An 18826-nucleotide genomic window follows, 5' to 3' on the forward strand; every position below is an offset into this window, starting at 1 on the left:
AATTATTGTATGATGGTTGTTCCTGATAGCATCATTTAAATAAAAAGTATGTCATTTTTGAAGTTTTATATCTTACAAATAGGTTTCTCAAACACTCCCTCATCTGTCATTGGTCAGACAACAGATGGACCCGCCCCACAACTCATGCTATTGGTTGAGCCATGTTTCATAACGCCACAGAGCTGTAGAGTCTAAGCATTTTGTTTTAAAAATAGCTTACATATAGTATTAAAAAAATAATAATAATTACACACTTCACCCTCGAGCTCATAATCAGATGTCCCGAGATTGTGTGAAGCTCCTTCACTTAGTGCATTCAAATTGTGTCCTGTATAATATCTTCCTCTAGGCCTCTGCTGCTGGATCACCAGATTCTGGTTTCTTCCTACAAAAAAAAAAAATAAATAAATAAAAAATCATATCATTACTTCTACAATGAATGTGATAGAGAAAATACAGAAGCTGCTTTCTGTGTTAATGAGGCATTTGGAGTGTTTGTTTTCTGGAGCAATGAATAATAGAGACTATAATAAAAAATTATAATTGTGAAACGTGAGATGAAAAATGGCAGTTTTTTTTAAAGCAATAGTTTATCAAAAAATGAAAATTCTGTGATTATTTACTCATTGTTTTGTATTTTGTTGTATGTGCATACAGGCAGTATACCCATGAATGTCATATGCAGTTTGGAAAGTTTGAGGAGTAAATGATGACAAACTGGTCATTTTTGGGTGAACTCTTCCTTTAAACCTGGTTGTGTATCATAAAGCCCACATGCCATTTTTTTGTGAATAACAGCTTTGATGCCCAGCTGCATTCATCCATTTGAGGTTGGCACCTACTCGAATTTGGTAAGAGGCGCTTTGTCACACGTGACCTCTGAATGAGCGCCATTCACTGCCCCACTGGGTGACTGAAGCTTTGGGATGCTGCCTCGTGGTAGTGTTAGCCCGCTCAGCTTCACGTCTCTGTACCAAAGGATAAAAGAGGACTGAAGCTTAGGAGAGAGCAATCACACACAGGACACAGCAAATCCATCTGAATGCACCATCTTAGACATAATATAAAAAAAGATCATAAGGTTAATAGTTAAGAAACACCTTTATGAGTTTTTTGAGAATTATGATGTATTCTAAGACATTTTGTCTATATGTATTCTAAAACATATTTAAAATATTAACACTTAGTTTGTTAGGTCAAAATGAATTCATAAAAAAATTATTCTTTAAGCTTTTTTATTAATTTATAGAATTAATTTATCTCGTTTGTTATCTTAGTAAAAAAAACATTAAACATGGTTTTAAAATAGTTGGTAAAAACCCTCTATTCTTAATTGTTAATTATGTTTCAACTTTTATTTTGAACTTTATACAATCTTTATTGTGAAGTGTTATCGTTTCAATTATAATCAGCTTTTGATTCTTTATTTTTATTTTTGCCATTATGACATCATAAACCAGTTCATAACAGAGAGGAACAAAATAAAATGTATTATTATTATATATTTTTTACATTATTTAATTATTTACACTTCTATACCAAAGTAAAGTATCTTTGCACTTTCTTGATGTGTGTGTACTTTACATACAGGAATAGTTCACCCAAAAATGAAAATATGAGGACTTTTTCTCACACAAATCTATCACATGTATTCAGAAGACTAGTACTTTTTTTAAGACTTCATTTAATTTAATTTAGGATTGTTTTGCATCCACTTCTAGTGTGAAAACATTTGAAATTGAGGGTGTTGTTTCATTATAAGGTAAAATATTCCTTTAAAGATTTACATGCAATCACCATAAACTAGAATTATGTACAAACAATGACTCCTTGTCAGAAATCAAGGACAGAAAAGAACAGTCCTTTTGTCTATCTCTACAGCATGTGCACTTAAGGATGAAGTTGTCTTACCCAGTGGAATTATTGGCCTCTTCATCCAGTCCTTTAGACACTGAAATCTTGTATCCAAATATTTTGTGAGCGAGGAAATTAAGCAGGCCGCAGTGTTTGGTGTAACAACAGAAAGCATCTACTGACACCATCAGCACCAAGAAGATGAACATTACAATTCCCACCACACCTCCTTTCCCTAACGCCGGCTGAGTGACTGTAAGAGAAAGAGAAATCAATTCATATCACTAAAAGGGTGAACTATTTGGTAAGGAAATAATGCATGATAGTATTAAGCTTGCTCTAATCAGTCCTACCAGGTTGTGGGATGGTGAAGTTCATTTTGGCAGTGCTGGATAAGCCATTCTGGTTTACTGCATAAACTTCCATTTGATAGTCAGCATCGTACTGGAGATTATTCAGCTGGATTTCGCTGGAGTTCCCAGGAATTTCTTTTTCAGTCCATTCCTCATTTTCCTTGTTCTATTCCAAATGAGTGACGTTTTACATTTAGATATATGGGTTGTACCCCACATATTTAAACAACATGAAAAATATATATACTGCAGAGATAAATTGAGAAGTTTTCGACTTCAGACTGACCCCTTTGTAGCGTACAATATAGTTTAGGATGGGAGAGCCTTCATCTTTAAGTTGTTTAATTGGGATGGAGAATGAGTTCTTGTCCAGCTTCTTCTCGCTCAGAGACAGAATGGGGCTGTCGGGTTCTCCTACACGAGGGAAAGAGGAAACATTAGATACAAGGAGCAAATATACAGTGTAACAGGTTGATATTAGGGCTGGGTGATATTGGTATTACATTTTTTTTCTTTTAAATAATTCTCTAATGCTCACCAAGCCTGCATTTGATCAAAAGTAGGCCTACAATAAAAACGGTTTTCTATTTGAATATATTTGAACATATATTAATGGTTTTACTTGTGATGCAAAAGCTCAATTTTCAACATTATTACTCCAGTCTTCAGTGTCACACGATCCTACAGAAATCATTTTGAGTTTGCTGATTCAATGTTGAAAACAGTCAAGCTGTTTAACATTTTTGTGGAAACTTCTTTTTCAAAAGGATTCAAGTTAAAAAAACACACACTTTCAAAAAATCCTACTGACCCCAACATTTTGAACGGTAGTCTAATAGTACTGTTATTTAATTTGCTCTTAAACAGTTAATTGCTAAAATAATTAAACATGTTTAACAGAAAAACTAAAAATACAGTAAAGATACATTTAAAATGCATGTTTTCTATACTAAATTATTAAATGAACACAAGGAAGAGATGAAAATGGATCACTGCATCAATGATTGAGTGATTTTAAATGAATCAAATACCAACCCTAACACTATTTGTTAAGTTTAAGAAAAGTGATAAGATTTCTTACAAAACTAGTCATTGGCTAAATAAAAAGCACATTAAACTGATTATCTGTGTTTGTGACTGTAGTAAAATGTTTTATTGGAATAAATCTTTGGCTAAACAAAATTGCCAAGAAAGGGAAATAAAGTAAAGTAGAGGAAAAAACAAACAGTTGAGCCGTAAACACAAATTCACTGGAGTTTACACTCAGTATCACACATTTCACAACCAATTTGACATAAATGAAACAGGATATTCAGAAAGAATATGCTTGCTTGTCTCAATTTTATTCTTCAGGAATGGATTGATAGGATCATGAAAAATGGGTTTTCGAATCCATTATGTAACATTTAACAACCAGTATGTGCCAACTTCTGAAACTTTCTGGCCATAAAAGAAATCCCTTCATTAGGAGAGTAAATATTCATCAAGATGGTAAATGGGATCAATTTTGATTCATGTTAAAGTTTGTTACTGACTAAAAAGAAATTAATGCAGACCAGCTGCCACATTCAATGCCTCTGCACTTTCAGAAAGTATAGACACATGACTTCATTTGAAGTTTTCAAGTCTTGTTTTACCTGAGACATCCAGAGTAAATGTGGCGGAGTCTTCCCCGATCTTATTGGTAGCCTTGCAGACATACTCTCCAAAATCCCTCCTGGTCACTGCAGAGATGGTGAGCTCACTCTTATCAGAGTTGTATTTGTGACGGGACTCGTCAGACGTGGATGGGCTGAGGGGAAAGATGCAGAGACACAGTCTGTTTGCCACTATTGTTCATTAAGACTACACAAATATACTCATGGGAGAAAAATAACAAACTAAAGAGACAAAAGGAAACTCCAAATATACAAAACGACAAGATGGACTCTAAGACTGAAGAATATGTGTAAACACATGCCGTATAGGCTCTGTTCCAAACATTACTGAGCTGCCTTGCTGTCTACAACTGATTTCAATAACATTTAGCATTAGAATGGTTCTAAAGTAACACCATAAGAACAAAAATGCTTATAGTCTTTTTATTAGTGGACTGAACATTTTTTTTTCTCTATTTATAAAATTAAAATGTATAATTAGTTTTAAAACCATTTTAAATCTTCTCCTATTTTCATTTCTTATTTTTTAAGTTATTTTTATTTATTATGCATCACTTTTATGTAAAGCATTCAGAACTGTCATTATGTGTATGAAATGTGCTATATACATAAATTTGCCTTGCCTTAGAAATCAGCCTAAAGAAAGTCTCTAAAAAGGCAGCAGCTTTTTGGTAATACCTATTATGCTGCCTATGTAGGTAGCTCACTACGTTTTGAAATGGAGCGATAGAAGTAGTCAGGATAGATTGTTTGCATGTAACAAGTAAGAACTAGAAATTTGACTTCAAAAGTAGATTCACAAATATAAAAAGACTGAGACTAAGGATTATAGGTAGGCATGGAGGAAATACAGTATTATAGCACTTTCTACTGATATACATACAGTATCCATGAAATATTTGGACGGGGTACTCCTTTGACCACGCAGGTTATAGACACAGTGTCAGGTCCGGCCAAAACCCTTTTTGTGTCCTGGTGTATCTGGACGGTTGGTGGCTCTGGAGAATGGGATGTGTAAAGCAGATATTAAGAGGACATATTCAGCCTGACCACATTAAGAACAAACATGATTAGTTCCTCTTTGTCCTCACCATTAACAACAACAGAGATCTGGAGCCTCCTTTCTGTGGGGCGTCCCTTGATCCTGCCCACACACGTGTAGTTTCCGCTGTCTTCCTGCTGAATTCCTGAAATCTGCAGAGATTTATCTGACAGGATTCTGAGATTACCTCGTCCTGTACAAAGAGAAGAGGGAAGTTACTGTACAGCATGAGAAATGTCAAAGATGCAATAGTATTACTTTAAATTCATGAGACTAAGCATTTAAAATCCCACACACACTCTTAAATGGCCAGTTCACCACAAATCCAAAAATCTTATCATTATTTAGCAAAATATGCTCACTGGGAAAAACATGTCTCTCCAAAAACTCCAACATGATCACCAACAGCTTTTATTACTTCTCATAGAAATAATGATTCCAGTCAATCATGAGTCCTTGCACAATACATTTGCATCTCCATGCTCGGCTTATCTGTCATTGTAAACTTGCTAAGTAGCTCACCTGAACTTGTGACGTGCAGTGCTCAGTTACAAGTGAAACTCTATAAAAGAGCTCAAAGATGCAAGTTAAAATTGCATGGTTGCTTCAGCTAAATAGCGTTTATTAAACTCACTTTTGCTTTTTTTTAAATAGCTAATTGTAGGTTGTAGGGTTTTCTTTAAAGAGCATTAATCTTTTAGCGCCATTCACCAGAATTGTAATTTTTTTAACTAGATAGGTTTTGGATAAAACATTCTTTTAGCTGCACTCGGCATCTCACTTTGAAAGTGTTGTGAAATTTGCAAAAAGGAACGGAATAAAACATGTTAGCGAACGAGTCTCATTAGACTCATTAGCCATTCATTAGACATTTCAAAGTGTTTGTGATATGTAAACACTGAATGTAATAAAACATCGCCAGATTCACGCTTATCTGTTTCGGCTTGAATTTAGTGCCAATCACTGTGGAACACAAAAGGAGAAATGTGAGTTAATTATTATAGACTTTTCATTTTGGGGTGAACTGTCCCATTAAGGTTGTCAATGGTGGTGTTTACTTGAAATGGGGCAGGGCTTGTTGTTTTGGAGCTGTTTCTTTTGTCCTCACCATCAGAAAGGGAGAAAAAACACTAAACCAAACCGTGCACAGATGTTTCCCAACTTCCAGCAAGAAACGTTTCTCGATTAGTTTGCAAATCAGTCAGAAAATGAATGCACAAGCCCCTCCCACCACCATCACAAGATCGTCCACCATCGCCATCCTGCCATCTACAGGCATCACTGATAACAAGGAAGGTGAGGAGACCCCTATACCACATAAAAGAGCAGAAGAACCTGCAGCATGGCCATCTCCTTACCGTCATCATTAATGATGGAACCGTTCCGAAACCAGAGGATCTCCACCGCAGGCTGCCCAGACACCTCGCAGGGAATCTCCACTGTCTGGTTCACCTGAAATTCATGGTACACTGGTGTGTCGCCAAAGTCCGGTGTTTCTGATTGTTAGACAAAATTTCAAATAAGAATCATTCACAAATTTTGTGAATCCACAAGTAAATATGCTCAGGAACATTATGAGTCTTAAGGAACAAGAACCAGAAGAAGGGAATTTACGGTAGACGTAGATCTGGTAGGTAATCTTCCTCGTGCCGAGATCATTGTCAAGCACGCAGGTATAGTTTCCAACATCATTCAATTCAACTTTCTTCAAGATCAGTTTACTCGAGGACTCATCAACTTTCTCGACTACATAGCGATCTTCATCGATTTCTTCATCATCTTTCAACCAACTAAAATCTCCCTCTGAATCAGCTGAACCACGCAACAGAACATAGAAAAGAAAAGAAAATATTTCAATGTCACTCTTCGTAATACATAAGTTTCAAAACATCTTTCCAAAAACAACTTATTTCAATGTTACATTTAAGAAGTACTCTGTTATCCACCAGAGATGAGTGTATGAATGTCCATATGGCATTAATTAGCTATGACATAATACAAGTTATGGTTTATAATAGTCATTTATTCAGTTAAGCAGACACATCAAATGTGGTAAGCAGCAAAAACATGTCCCTGTAATGTTGACAATATATGGAAAATATTACTATTTAAATTATAATATTTCATATTTATTGCAATACTTCATATTTATCTAATATGTAATATTGTAATATTTCACAAATTAAACCCCAAAACAACACCTTCTTGGTTATTTTATGAAAGTTACATTATATCAAAAAATATTATTATTATTATTTTTGACTGGTACAGATTGTTGTATGCTTTTCAAAGGCCTCCAAAAGTATTTGGCCAAAGAATGTAACAAAACCTCAAACCAAATGCAATTTAATTAAAAAAAAACTCAAGCAAACTTTTCAAACAATCTACTTCATAAAAACATGTTTGTTAGGTTTCAAATGATAGATACTTCAAAAAGAAAGCAAAATGTATTGCTGACACTTGAGGAGAACTCATACAGTCAAACAGTCACACTGAGCTCGGATTTGTTTCCAAAATGGCATATTCTGTAGCTAATGCAACAACATTAAGACATGTTTAAGTGAATTAGTTGTACAGATATAATTTGAGGTCATTATTTGTGTCAATTAGTCAATTCTTAGTACTAAACACACCAACCTTTGCACAAAAGTAGAGTCTCTATTCCCACTTGAATATCTGGGTCACCACTGATGATGTCTAATTTAGCATCTAAAATGAAAGAAAACCACAAATTATTAACAAATCAGCACTATATTCTTACAAATACAAAGTAAAAAAAAATCTGATTTCCCCAAAGAACATTTTGGGTGTATTTTTTTTTTCGGTTGTGAAAATAACATTTTGAAACAAGACTTTAAAATCTATAATTAACATTTTCTGCAATGCAGAGGTTCATATAGATATTAAGGTTCATATAGATATTAAAAGTTCTTCATTAAATCATATTTTAATAAGGAACCCTTTGCGTGTGTGTGTTTTAATCCAAGTCTGCTTTAATTCTGATTTTATTTATTATTATTTTTTTTTACTAATATTGGTTTACAGATGAGGAAAAGTGTAAATGGACAATGGAAATGGCCGGCTTCCCTTGCAAAGCAATATTTCTTCCTGTATAAGTGATCAAAGACATCCAGCTACAAAGAACAGAGCAACACAGTTTTCTTTTGAAAGGGAAACAATCTCCTTCACATGAGAAAGTTATATTTTAATTGATCTCCAAATATATATATTGTTGAAATAATTGTTGAAATAATTATGTGTCAGATGTAGATTGAATCATCCTCTGGTTTACGGGATTTCAATTTTCATTGCAAGACAAAAAAGCATTAGTTGAAAATAGGTAGATAAACAAATCAATAAATACATTTTGTAATAAAAAGAGAAAAATAATAAGCAGATAACAACAACAAATAGGATATATTATAATTATATACAGATTACATTTATTTTAATAATAATAAAATGTAAATGTACATTTGAGATTGAAAAATTACAGATTAACAAATCATAAAACCATATAATATTGCATATATATTTACATGCAAATGTCTGAAAATTATCATTTTCATTAAATATTGTATTGATATTGTCAGCACAGAAATATTTGTGAAAACTTTATATTAAAATGTAATATTAAAATTGTATTTGTTTAAAATTTAAATTGTATAATAATTGTATAATAAGTCTACTTTACTGAACATTTTATTTTGATAATAAACCATAGACTATATTCAAATTTGTTCTCAAGCTTTTGGACACCACTGCATGTAAAAGCAAGTCAATAAGTAGCCTAACAGAGACAATAAATTACAGTCAAATATTAGGAAAGTAAAACCCTGCTTACCTATTAGACTTGAGAATATAAGAAGGAGTCCACACAGCCTGAGCATCATCATACTTGCAGTCATCTCTTCCAGAGCACCTCTCTTGGAGTCTAACAGGCAGCGTGTTCTCCATGATTTTATATGCTATGACAGAGACAGACCGGAACCTGGTTATCTGCAGGATCTGACTCCAAAACTCCCGATTCTTCATTCAGACGATGAAGCTCAGGGATGCGGAGACACACTCCGCCGCCCAGACGCCAGCGACCCTCCCCTCCTGCGCACCGGATGAAACGAGCCCCGCCGTCCCATGACACTTGGTGGAGGAAGATATTTTTATCTCACGATCTTGCATTTTATTGAAGATGATTAAAAACTTATCTGGAAGATAAAGTAACGCATGTACACGTCAGTGAATAAAAGAAAAATGGAATAAATTATTGTTTATTAATTACAGATATTGATATATTTATTACATTTATTTTCAGTAGCTACGTAATCAACTTTTATGTATATTATCATACCAAAAAGTATATACTTCAAAAGTGTAATTGTTATAAATCACTGACAAATAATATTCACGTTTTAATATTCACGTTGATAGCCTAATACAAATAATGCATTAGGACTTGTGTTCACTGACCTAACAAACTCTTTTGGAGTCAAGCAAAATGTCACCGGGCCCACTCATCGTTTTAATCATACACTAGATTTAATTATATCGCATGGAATCGATCTTACTGCTATAGATATCGTACCTCAAAGTGATGATGTTACAGACCATTTCCTTGTATCGTGCATGCTGCGTATCACTGATATTAACTATATCGCTCTTCAGCAGCACCGTCTGGGCAGAACTATTGTTCCATCCACCAAAGACAGATTCGCAAATAACCTGCCTGATCTATTTCAACTGCTATTTGTACCCAAAAATACACATGAACTAGACGAAATTGGCAAATGGCCACAATTTTCTCTAATACATAGCTGTTAGCTCTAATAAATAGCTGTTGCCCCCATCAAATTGAAAATAAATAAAAGAAAAACGTACTGTGCCATGGTATAACAGTAATACACACTCTCTCAAGAAAGTAACTCGTAGTCTTGAACGCAAATGGAGAAAAACTAACTTGGAAGTTTTTAGAATTGCATGGAACAACAGTATGTCCAGCTATAGACAGGCTCTAAAAACAGCCAGGGCTGAGCATATCCACAAACTCATTGAAAATAACCAAAACAATCCAAGGTTTTTAGTTAGAACAGTGGCTAGATTAACAAATAACCAGACGCCACCAGATTCAAATATTCCATCAGCATTTAAAATTAATCACTTTATGAATTTCTTCACTGATAAAATAGATAACTTTAGAAATACAATAGCGAATGTAGATTCTACAGCGTCTAATACTTCAGTTTCATCCATCGCACCCAAAGATAAACTCCAGTGCACTACTACTTTAGGACAGGAAGAGCTAAATAAATTTAACACTGTATCTAAACCAACAACATGTTTATTAGATCCTGTACATACTAAATTACTGAAAGAGTTGTTACCTGCAGCCGAAAAACCGCTTCTCAATATTATTAACTCGTCGTTATCTTTAGGTCACGTCCCAAAACAATTTAAGCTGGTGGTTATTAAGCCTCTTATTAATAAACCAAAACTAGATCCTAGTGAACTGGCAAATTATAGGCCTATTTCAAATCTTCCATTTATTTCTAAAATTTTAGAAAAAGTTGTGTCTGCTCAATTGAGCTCCTTCCTGCAAAAAAAAAAGATCTGTATGAAGAATTTCAGTCAGGTTTCAGGCCCCACCATAGCACAGAAACTGCACTTGTTAAAATTACAAATGACCTGCTTCTTGCGTCAGATCAAGGCTGCATCTCATTCTAGTTTTACTTGATCTTAGTGCTGCGTTCGACACCATAGATCATGACATACTCATAGATCGATTACAAAACTATACAGGTATTCAAGGGCAGGCTCTAAGATGGTTTAGATCCTACCTGTCTGATAGCTACCATTTTGTTTATTTAAATGGGGAGTCATCTAATTTAACACTAGTAAAATATGGAGTGCCACAAGGATCTGTCCTAGGTCCCCTTTTACTTTCAATATACATGTTGCCCCTTGGTAATATTATTAGAAAACACGGGATTGATTTCCACTGTTATGATGATACTCAGCTATATATCTCAATGAGACCAGATGAAACTTCTAAATGATCTAAGCTATCAGAGTGTTTTAAAAATGTAAAAGATTGTATGACCAATAATTTTATCCTGTTAAATTCGGATAAAACAGAGATATTAATTATTGGACTAAAAAACAGTAAACATAATCTTGTAGTTTACAATTTGCAATTAGACGGATGTACTGTTACTTCCTCTACAGTCAAAAATCTGGGTGTTATATTAGACAGCAACTTGTCTTTTGAAAACCATATTTCCCATGTTACAAAAACTGCATTCTTCCATCTTAGATACTTTACTGTACATCTCGTTATTTCCCTACAGCGGCTAATGAAATGGAAGTCTTCATTAAAAAAAAAAAATATATATATATATATATATCTATACTATAAAGGGACTTTATTACTAGGGGTCGGCAATAGGGTAAAAAATTAAAAAGCCCAAAACTGTCCCCCCTAATATTTGAAATTCTTGCACTGATCTGCTGCACTCCCTTATGGTTGTTGATAGGATGACAAAAAGCTTAAAAAGTTACAGTCTGGTCTGTCACGGCGGTCATTATGTCAAAAAAATTGAGCTGGCCAATCAAAGTTGCTGCAGTTTAGAAGCAGAGTGCAAATTCCAGTGGGAAAAGAGATGGAAAGTTGCAAAATGCTAATCATTTAACATTAGTCCACTGCTAAAACTGATAAATGACCGACAGCTATATCCAGTGATGCAAATGCCTTTTTTCCCTAAAAGACGGCCGTTCTGAGGAAAAGAGAGATGAAAGTTGCGTGTTTGAGTTACCTGCATCTGTCTCCATCTACAAACACTGAAACTGAGTTTCATTAAGTTCAAGAATTTTGTGACTTTATCCACGTAAAATAATACAGTTTTAGGCCTCGATTAACCATGAGACAAACTTCTCAGCTCAGAATGAAATGAACTGTGTGAGCAACTTGATATAGGAACATACAGGTGCATCTCAATAAATAAGAAAGTCATGGAAAAGTTAATTTATTTCAGTGATTCAAACCAAATTGTGAAACCTGTGTATTGAAATAAATTCAGTGCACACAGACTGAAGTAGTTTAAGTGTTGGGATGATTTTGGCTCACATTTAACAAAAACCCAGGAAGTGTTCCCAGGAAGTGTTCCCAGGAAGTGTTCCCAGGAAGCGACACATCCGGTCATCTTACATTTGATTAGACTTCACAGTAAATGCATGCATACAATTTACATATCATCACACTCTGTGAAAAGGGTCCATGTGTTGTGGGCAATATTAACAATTAAGATAAAGTTCAGAAAAAGTAAACCTTCTGGATACCTCCGGGATAATCACTTCAGAAGGCCTACTACAATTTGGGATACACCAATTCTTATTTCACATACTATTTAGGGCTGACATTCTATAAATTGGATGCCACAATAGATCATGAATTAAGATCACCAAAAAAAGCAAACTTGCCGACTAACCAAACTGCTCAATAGCTGCAAAATAACACAACTACATTTCCATTTGTGATGGAAAAATCCAAAAGTTTCAGCTTTTACACTCCTTGTGCCAGGCACATCTGCATCCTATCTGGAAATATTCATTTTTAAATGAAATATTTATCATAAACCATTTATTAAGATTAGATCTGATCGATGTATTACACCCTTGAAGACGGTGTCAAGACTACTATGTATCAGTAAATAAACCGTTTTTAACTTCACACAAATGTGTTTTCTCTATCATGATATGAATTACCACAATGGAAGTGGGAGAATTCTGTAGTGACCAAAAAAAGGAGTGTTACACAAATCAAAAAATGAGATTCAATGAGTTACAATCCATTACAATGATGAAAGTCTTCATCCTAAGACAAGCATGTCTTTCTACAGGATGCAATGAATACAGTCACGTATCATAGTAGAGTAATCAGCAGAAGAGATGGTTTATAAACAAATAAAAGGTTATTTTTGTCTTGGCAGAACAATCCATGTCAGAAGTTTGACTCACCTGCTCTGATAAATTAGAGCTCAGCACGTTTGCGGTCAGAAAACAATAGCCGTTGTTTCAGCTCCATGGGATGTCCCCTCACGTATCCACTGAATATTGCCTGATTTTGGCTAATTTTACTAATATATAGTTACTTTTATATAATAAATAAAAAGAAAACAGACAAAATAGAAAAGAATAGAGCAAGCTAGTGTTAGAGGCCTTTTTTGCTTTTGTTAATTGTATAATAAATAAAAAGAAAACAGATAGAATACAAAAAGATTAGAAAAGCTAGTGCTTTACAAAAGAAAAAAAAGAAAAGAAGCAGTAAAATTATAGAGTGCATGTCTAAAAGAGACAAATGTTTTTTTAAAGAATAGAATTAGAATAGAGAGTGCTAGAGTTATAGAGTCAAAAAGGAAAAAAAAATAGAAAAGGTGTTTTTAGCCGATTCTTGAAAATGGCTAAGGACTCAGATTGCTCAGATTGAGTGGGGAAGGTCATTCCACCAGGAGGTCAGTGAAAGTGATTTTGTGCCTCTTTTTTAAGCTTGAGGGCACATAAGCCTGAAGTAATGAATTTAGGTAAAGGGGTGCAGAGCCAGTGGTGGTTTTGTAGGCAAACATTAATGCCTTGAATTTTATACGAGCAGCTATTGGTTGCAAGTGCAAACTGATAAACGTGTGACATGCGTTCTTTTTGGCTCATTAAAAATGTATCTTGTTGCCGCATTCTGCATTAATTGTAAAGGTTATATGATAGAACTGTCTGGAAAACCTGTTTATCACAACAAAGGGCTAAGCAAGCGCACAGCACTGACAAGGTATGTGATAAAGTATGAGACCAAACTCAACTTCAGCAGATCTCAAAACAGATTATATATATTATATATATATATATATATATATATATATATATATATATATATACAACCCGAATTCCGGAAAAGTTTGGGACGTTTTTTAAAATATTGGCTCATGTGATTTGAAATTCCTTTAGTTTTCATTTTATTAAAATTTAAAAAACGTCCCAACTTTTCCGGAATTCGGGTTGTAAAACAGGACTAGGCAAATGAGTATTCTTAACATAGGTGTGGGTCAAAACAATGACGAACATTACCCAAAGGGCAGAGCAAAGGGGTAATCCAATTATATATATATATATATATATATATATGACATTTTGCAGAATTGTTTTATTTTTCTTGTCAGTAAGGTTTTATGCAACATCATATGTTGTTAAATAATTTTTTTTTGGCATTATTTTAATTAACATTTATCTATTAACTATGTAGCTTTAATCATTACCACCTGGGTTTTGTTGGTGTTTCATAGTGCCTTGTGAATGAACAGGCAACACTTTAGTTAAGGGACCGGTCATCGCTATTAACTTGTTGCTTATTTGCATGCATATTACATGCATATTGACTGTTTATTGGTACTTATAAAGCACATATTAATGCCTTATTCTGCAAGACATTTTTTAGATCCCTTAATCCTAACCCAAACCTAAACTTAATAACTACATTGCTAACTATTAATAAGCTGCAAATTAGGAGTTTATTGAAACAAAAGTTGTAGTTAATAGTTAGTAGTGAGAATTAAATCTTTTTTTTTTTTCACAAATAAAACAATACAGAAGGGTGAGTAAATGCTGACAAATTATCATTTTAGCCAGAACTGAATTGGAAACCCATTCCAAATACTCTTTGTAGCAATAAAGGCACTATATAATTGGGTTTGCCACTAACTGCAAGATCTGTGCCACTCCTGTTCTCTCGGAGAGACCTCCACATATCTGATCTTATCAGCAGCGAGGCCAACTGGCAAGCACAGCTTCCCAGCACCTCGATGCTTGATAGCAGGTCAGTCAGAGGCAATGCATGGTCTCATGCAATGGTCCTCTGGGCCTCTGGGAACGAGTCCACCCATTAAGGACTTCATATCAGCGTGATAATCGGCCTTACTCATTTTCTTTCATTATGAAGGAGCATATGGTTTCAAAGCTGGGCAGTGGGAAATGAAGGTTGATGAAGGTCTTTTTTTTCAACACTTCTCTACATTTTAGTGCATTTTAGGCCTTGATTATAATGTCTTTTCAGTTTGAACAGGATCCCATGGAAGCTTGGATGATCTGTAGTACATGTCCCAAGCGTTTGCCAAATCTCCAGAGTGAAGGAACTTCCATTTTAAATCCCCCAAAACAATGAGCCCACACCCACCATTTTGGGGATGCCACACGACGCCAGCTCCCAGAAGTGTAGACCAGCAACTGTTCCCGTCTTTGTCCTTCTTTCGGCCTAGTAAACAAACAATAGTTGCACAGACAATGGGGTGTTAGTCTGGAGCCAGTAGCATAGTGCTGACATATAATAAAAACACGCTAGTAAGAAATGCACACACAAACACGCACGCAGACGCTCAGGTTATTGTCTGAGAGAGCTGCGCTGGGCGTGAACAGATGCTTCAGGAAGAGCAGGCAGACGCCAAACGAACTCTCTGCCGATATTTGCACACGCAGCCTAAAATTACATTTGTAAATATACTGATTCAGATGATAGTGATTATTTAATTTTATTGGATTGACAGAATCCTTAACTTGAAACCAAACTTGTAATTTATCCTCGAGCTGTCTATCTTAGAGTAGATATTTTACAACTGATTGAACATACAAATTTCTTGTAGTGCATAATCATATCCTAAAAAAAAAGTTTTCTATTGGAAACTATAGCTCAGAAATGTAATTTTCAGAAAAGAGGGAAAAATTATATAAAATAAATGAACATATGTCAGAATGATTAGGTTTCTATTGGAAACTATAGCTCAGAAATGTTAGCTTTTTATTTTATTTATAAAGAAGTTAAAAAAAGAATGCATATTTATTAGAATGATTGTGATTCTAAAAATCCCAAATTGATTCTATTTAAAACCATAGCTCAGAAATATATTTTCCCAAAATGTTTAAATTAATAAATGTACATTTATCAGAATGATTAGATTTCTAGGTATAGTATAGTTTTATTTTAATTCTAACTGATCGATATTTTTATATAGTGGATGAACAAAAGTCCAGAGAAAAGTAAAGATAAAATACATTTGTCTAAAAAATAAAGAATTTATCAGTTGTTTGTTGGTCAGCAACTAAATACAGCTAGTAATTTGTTTACATTTTTTTTTCATGGTATGCACACACACACACAAATTGGTGTTATACCCATGTATAGTTCTTTAAAGTTCTCTAACTTTCTCTTAGTTTAGTTGGGGAAATGATAAATAAATAAAAATACAGTATTTCCTGAAGAAAACATGGTTTTCAACCTTTTTGCCCCCAAGGGAAATATTCCAGGCCTTGACTTTTTGACCTCAGAAAAGTGTGGTAGTGATTCAAAACAGCTGTTGCCAATGTAGTAAAACTCACATTCATAGCAAACGTATGAGAGTTGAAAACATATCTAAAATCTAAGGAGGAGAATGGGCTTCCTCTTATGGTTCTAAATAGCACCATTTGACAAAGGTGCTGTAAAGCACCTTTAAAGACAGGTGCTATATAGTACTCTAAGTGGTTGCCTATGATTACGAGCCAATGAACCACAATTTAGCACCATTTTTAGAGTGTGTAATTATCATGATCATGCAACATCAACAAAAAAAATCACATGGTCCAGTTTATATTTTTGTTTTGTTATTTGAGCACTTCACTTAAGAGCCAAAACAACTTTTTTTGTGATATAGAACTTCAAAGAATAGTAATAAAAACAAAATTTCCGGCATCATTAACTGAAAAAGAACAACATGGACATTCTTCCAAACTTCTCTTTTGTGTTCTATGGGAGACAAAAAAGTTTAGAATGATATGAGGGTTTGTAAAAGATGACAAAATGTTCCTTTCTGAGCTGCACTACCCTTTAAAACTATGCATTGAAGAAATTTCAGTCGTCTAAACATTCAAATGTATACAGTGCATTAGTCCATTTGTTTAAATTAATTGAAACTTCCACCACTTGGCACTGAAGCCCATCTTAACTATCTAAAGGATACACTTTGTAGTTTAAAATAGACAAGGCAGCTATTTATAGTTTTGTAGTACGTGTCATTTGTGTATTAGAGGAAGGAAGGTGTCCTCTCTTACTACAGTGTGTTTATGACGTACAGTGGAGAATCAAGGACACAATATCTGGCTTAAAACTAGGAGCACACAAGGTCACTGTAAACTTTCACTATGATTTTAGTTAGAAATAGTTTATAATACTTCACAATATCACTATAAATTAAACAAACATAAAAAGGAAAGGCAATTTTTAATGTTAGCCTACAGCTTTTTGTTGATTACACTTTATCAACACAGCATTTGTAAGACTTTTTGTTTTTAGAATAAAGCAATTGTTCCTGTGACACTGCAGCTGCTCGACTCTGCCATGCTGTTTTTATATTTATGTATAAGCATTAGTGTGTAGTCAAAACAAAGGTGGGGTGTCCATCTGATTGAATGTAAAGACTCGTCTTATCACTCAGGTGAAGATAATCATTCAAACAATGGCAGGAAGACCCCAGCATTTTAGCACTGTAAATAAAACCACACAAATGTATATGAACAGGAATAACGAATGCCACGGAGGAGTAAATACTGAGCTAACAATAAGATGTAGCAGACTGGCTGTGTTGCGATATTGTTAAAAATAGTTCGTATCAGTGTTCGTATCATTAATGGAGTGTCGGCAGAAATGTGATGCAAATAGGCAACTTAAATAGTTTTAAGGGGGCATTTTTTTACAGAAATAAACAGCTTGATTTTTTATTTTTAAAGTCTTATTAGTCTTAAAAGTTTTGGTTTAACTTTAACCCTTTGATGCATGCATAGATGTAATAGTTTCTCTCTCTCTCTCTGTCTCTCTCTAAACAGTCTAAAATGTCCCCAAAAATTGACTTTTAGGATATTCTGATTACCCAGTTGTCATAATTAGGTTATTCGGGAGTCCACTTATGTGAGTAAATCCAGTCATTCTGAAACGTGCATGGTTGTGGAAAACGTAGTTCGCCTGCCTTTAACCTACAGTACATTTATGTGTTTTAGCAGCAGTTGTATATTAACAAGTCATTGGATCATGACTGGATATTTACAAAACATTACAAACATAAGAGACTGCTGTCATTGAATGCACTGGCTATTGATCACGAGGTCTGTGATGGTCTGCAATGTTTTAACCCTTCAGTAGCCAGTCTGAATTTAATGCATGATGACGCATCAGGGCCCCCTGATTCCTAAATTGTCAGACAAAGACTATATGCCTTGTCTGCTAAAGGTAATATTTGCACAAAGCATGAGGCCTAAATCTTATAGTGTCTTTGAATCAAATTAAGTTCAAAGTCTGGAGTTATTAATCTTTCACCCTACAGTACATGTAGCTGGCAGAAACAAACTAATTTGCTTGTCTTTGCAAGTGACATTTAAATAAACCTGTGATCTGGTGAAGTCCTCTGTGCTGCTACTTTGGACTAGCCTGTATTTAAAAGAAAAACAAGGCCCAATTAAATACCCACAATGTAATGTTTCATCAGAGGCCACCCACACGTCCAGGCAGAAATATCTCAGAATAGCAAAGAAAAATAAACATAATTGACTGATCAGGCAGCTAACAACACATAAAAACAAGCCTGAAATAACCCTTGGTCAATTTGTGTGTGCTTATCTGAATTTGTCTTTTTAAAAGACTTACACTACCTTTCAAGAAAAAACAGCAATATTCTGAAATGTTATTTCAATAGAAATGTTTCTATTTGAATGCATTTTAAAATGTAATTTATTCCTGTGATGTCAAAACTAAATTTTCTCCATCATTACTACAGTCTGCTTGGTCCTTCAGAAATCATCATGTAACATGACTATTATTATCAGTGTTGAAAACAACTGTTGTTTATATGTTGGTGGATTGATTT

At 34.3% G+C, this 18826-nt stretch overlaps 1 protein-coding gene across 3 annotated transcripts; it reads right to left on the reverse strand.

Annotated features, from left to right (window-relative positions):
• LOC132158837 (neural cell adhesion molecule 1-like) lies at positions 1-8908 on the reverse strand. Of its 3 annotated transcripts, XM_059568430.1 has the most exons (12): positions 8752-8907; positions 7545-7616; positions 6522-6719; positions 6266-6403; positions 4957-5100; positions 4749-4863; positions 3845-3999; positions 2494-2618; positions 2208-2373; positions 1912-2107; positions 843-968; positions 2-385 (listed from the first exon to the last, which is right to left on the reverse strand). In XM_059568430.1, exons 1-12 carry the CDS (start codon positions 8813-8815, stop codon positions 346-348), a joined length of 1539 nt encoding a protein of 512 aa, XP_059424413.1. In that variant the 5' UTR covers positions 8816-8907; the 3' UTR covers positions 2-345. The 3 variants fall into 3 exon arrangements, with proteins under 3 accessions (XP_059424414.1, XP_059424413.1, XP_059424415.1); XM_059568431.1 differs by lacking the exon at positions 843-968 and having other exon boundaries at positions 1-385; positions 8752-8908; XM_059568432.1 differs by lacking the exons at positions 2208-2373; positions 2494-2618.
• Positions 8909-18826: the final 9918 nt, after the last annotated feature.

This window comes from Carassius carassius, chromosome 15, assembly GCF_963082965.1.
Source record: "Carassius carassius chromosome 15, fCarCar2.1, whole genome shotgun sequence".
NCBI classification, from domain to species: domain Eukaryota; kingdom Metazoa; phylum Chordata; class Actinopteri; order Cypriniformes; family Cyprinidae; genus Carassius; species Carassius carassius.